The sequence below is a fragment of the Triticum dicoccoides genome, chromosome 3B (genome assembly GCF_002162155.2).
Source record: "Triticum dicoccoides isolate Atlit2015 ecotype Zavitan chromosome 3B, WEW_v2.0, whole genome shotgun sequence".
Lineage (NCBI taxonomy): Eukaryota > Viridiplantae > Streptophyta > Magnoliopsida > Poales > Poaceae > Triticum > Triticum dicoccoides.
This window is the reverse complement of record NC_041385.1, coordinates 758,188,218-758,190,802: the sequence shown is the minus strand read 5'-3', so window position 1 is coordinate 758,190,802 and position 2,585 is coordinate 758,188,218. Positions and strand designations below refer to the sequence as shown.

The window sequence follows — 2,585 nt, the reverse complement described above, 5'->3', positions numbered from 1 at the left end:
TAGGAAAGAGTAAATTGCACAGAAGTACCACAATTGGGGCATTGGAAGCAGATTGATATCAAGATTGGTAATTTTTACGTGTCAGTATTTTGGGGCGAGGCGTTGCAAAAGAGGCTAAAACTGTTGTTTATACGTATCGACAGAGAAACTGACTGATTAGGCCCGACTGTCGGGTGCTGACGTGGCAAGTTTTTTTGTAGAAAACTACCTTGCTTTGTGCATAATCACATAAATGCCCAATTATTTCAGGGAAAAAGGCTCCTACGAGAGGCTTTTTTTCGTTCGTAATTTCCACCACGGATTCGGACTCGTTTGCAAATTTGCGTCGGTTTGAACAAGTAAATAAAACTAACAAAAATTGAATCATGCGCTCGATTCGAACCGGCGACATGCGTTACAGCAGAGCAGCGGGCTAGCCACACCGCCACGGCAGAGCTCGCGATGTAAAAGCAGAGCAATCTCTCTCGTCCATGGCCAAGATCCACCCCTCGCTGCCGCGGCCTCACCGTCGTCCTCCGGTGATCAACGGAGCCAACAGGCATACACGGTGTGGATGAAGTCGCTGGTCTTCAACGGCAACGGCTGCACGGTGTACGGCCCCGACGGTGCCGTCGCCTTCCGCGTCGACAACTACGGCTGCAGGGGCGGACGCGAGGTCTTCTTCATGGACCGCGAGGGGAACGCCCTCATCAGGATCAGGCGCAAGGGCTTCGGCATGTTCAGGAGGTGGGAGGTCTGCCGGTGCGGCCACAACGGCGGCCAGGAGGAGGAGGCCACACCGTGGTTCAGCGTGCGGCAGGCCGAGAGGGGTGGAGCCGCCGTGGCGATACACGGCGCCGCCGGGACGTGCTACACGATCGACGGGTGTTCTGCCCGCAAGTCGGAGTACAGAGTACGCGGCGTGGATGGCACGGTGGTGGCGGAGGTCGCACGGAAGCAGACGCCGGCTGGGGTGGTGCTCGGGGAGGACGTGCTGACACTGACGGTTGCGCCGGAGGCGGATCAGCTGCTCTTCCTGGGTTTGGTCGTCGTGCGTGGCCTCGTCAACCGCTCCTTGTGATGAATGCCTTAAATGGCTAAGCTAGGAACGTAGTACATGATGAGAGTACCCGTAGGCGGTTCATATGACTAATATTTTCCAGACAAACAATTTTGGAAGTTTTTGCCCAAATTGTGGACATGGTCACTCTTTTTGGTGTAGGTTTTTACCCCTTCTCAAAGGGTTTTCAATATCATAATCTCAACAAAATGAATTTAGACAAGGTTGTTCACCGATTGTATAATAGTTGGATGTGTTCATTTTTTAATCTATTAGAACTATTTCTTAATATGTCATGTAACTCATGTACACTTGTATACACGTTTGTATGTAACCTTCATAGATTTTAGGATCTAACGAGAGCCCAGGCCTGCGTGCCGCTTCCCGCGGGCTGACTCGTGTATATCTTGTACGCTTGTGTAACGATGCAATAAGTGTGAATCAGATTTCCATCGTCCAGCCGTTGACTCCTCCTCCTCCGCGGCCACTCTCGCCGCCACGTCCTCGGCCTCTAGCGCTGCGACCTCGCCGGGTTCCCTCTCCGACTCAGGCGGCACCTCCCCTGCCTCCTCGCCGTTCATCTTCGGCGGCACCTCGCCCCTCTCTTCTCCTCCACTGCACCACCGCCGTCTCCCTCCGCCACCTCCTCCCAACACCCATCGTGACAGCATCCAAAACCACATCAAATTCCTTCTCAATCCAGATGACCACAACTACCACAAGTGAAAGTCATTCTTCCTCATGGTCCTGATCCGGTACGGCATCACCCACTTCATCGAGCATCCTCTGCCACCCAACATCGATGCTGCCACCTGTGAGATGGACGCCCACCTTGTCCTTTGGATCTATGCCACCCTCGCTGACCCCATTGTTGATCACGTCGTCGGCGTCACCTCCGCATACGAGCTCTGGTCTCGGATCCGCGACTACTTCCTCGCCAATCGGGCTGCTCGGTACATGACGCTCAACCGGCAGTACCGCAACCTCAAGCAAGGGGATCTCTCCGTCGCCGAGTACGCTCGTCGCATGAAGCTCCTCACCGCCGGGCTCGCCGACATCGGCCATGCCGTTACTGAGGTGGACCTCACCACCCAATTCCTCCATGGCATTGACAAGCGCCTCGACACCATCCGTGTGGTCTTGGGGGACACGGTGCCTCTGCCGCCCTTCGAGACGGTGTTCTCTCGCCTCAAGCTCGCCGAGGAGAATCAAGCCCAGTGTTCTGCTGATGAGAGTGCCCTGCTGCTCGTTGTCCATGGTAGCGCTACCCCTCCCACGGGTTCCTCTGGTCAGGCCGCTCCATCTGGCGCACGACAGGGTGACCGCGGCGACCGCTTCTCCGAGCGCGGTCCAGATCGCGGCGGCCCACAACAAGGACGGGGCTCCGGTTCGCGTCAAGACGGTGCAGATCGTGGGCGCGGCCGTGGCCGCGGGCGTGGCGACCAAGGTGGGCGCGGCGGCAACACTAACCCCACGCGCCCCAGTTCAGCCCGTACATGGGCCTCTTTGCCCCTACGGCATGGCACTGCCCGGTTCGCGTCCTGGT

The 2,585-nt window shown here is 56.8% G+C and overlaps 1 protein-coding gene across 1 annotated transcript; it reads left to right on the top strand.

Annotated features, from left to right (window-relative positions):
* Window positions 1-382: 382 nt before the first annotated feature.
* Window positions 383-1,060, top strand: LOC119282069 (protein LURP-one-related 11-like; the record flags this gene model as incomplete). The annotated part of the gene is made up of 1 exon (XM_037562420.1): window positions 383-1,060. A coding segment is annotated over one exon (678 nt), but the record flags the coding sequence as incomplete, so codon positions are not given.
* Between the last annotated feature and the right edge of the window lie 1,525 nt (window positions 1,061-2,585).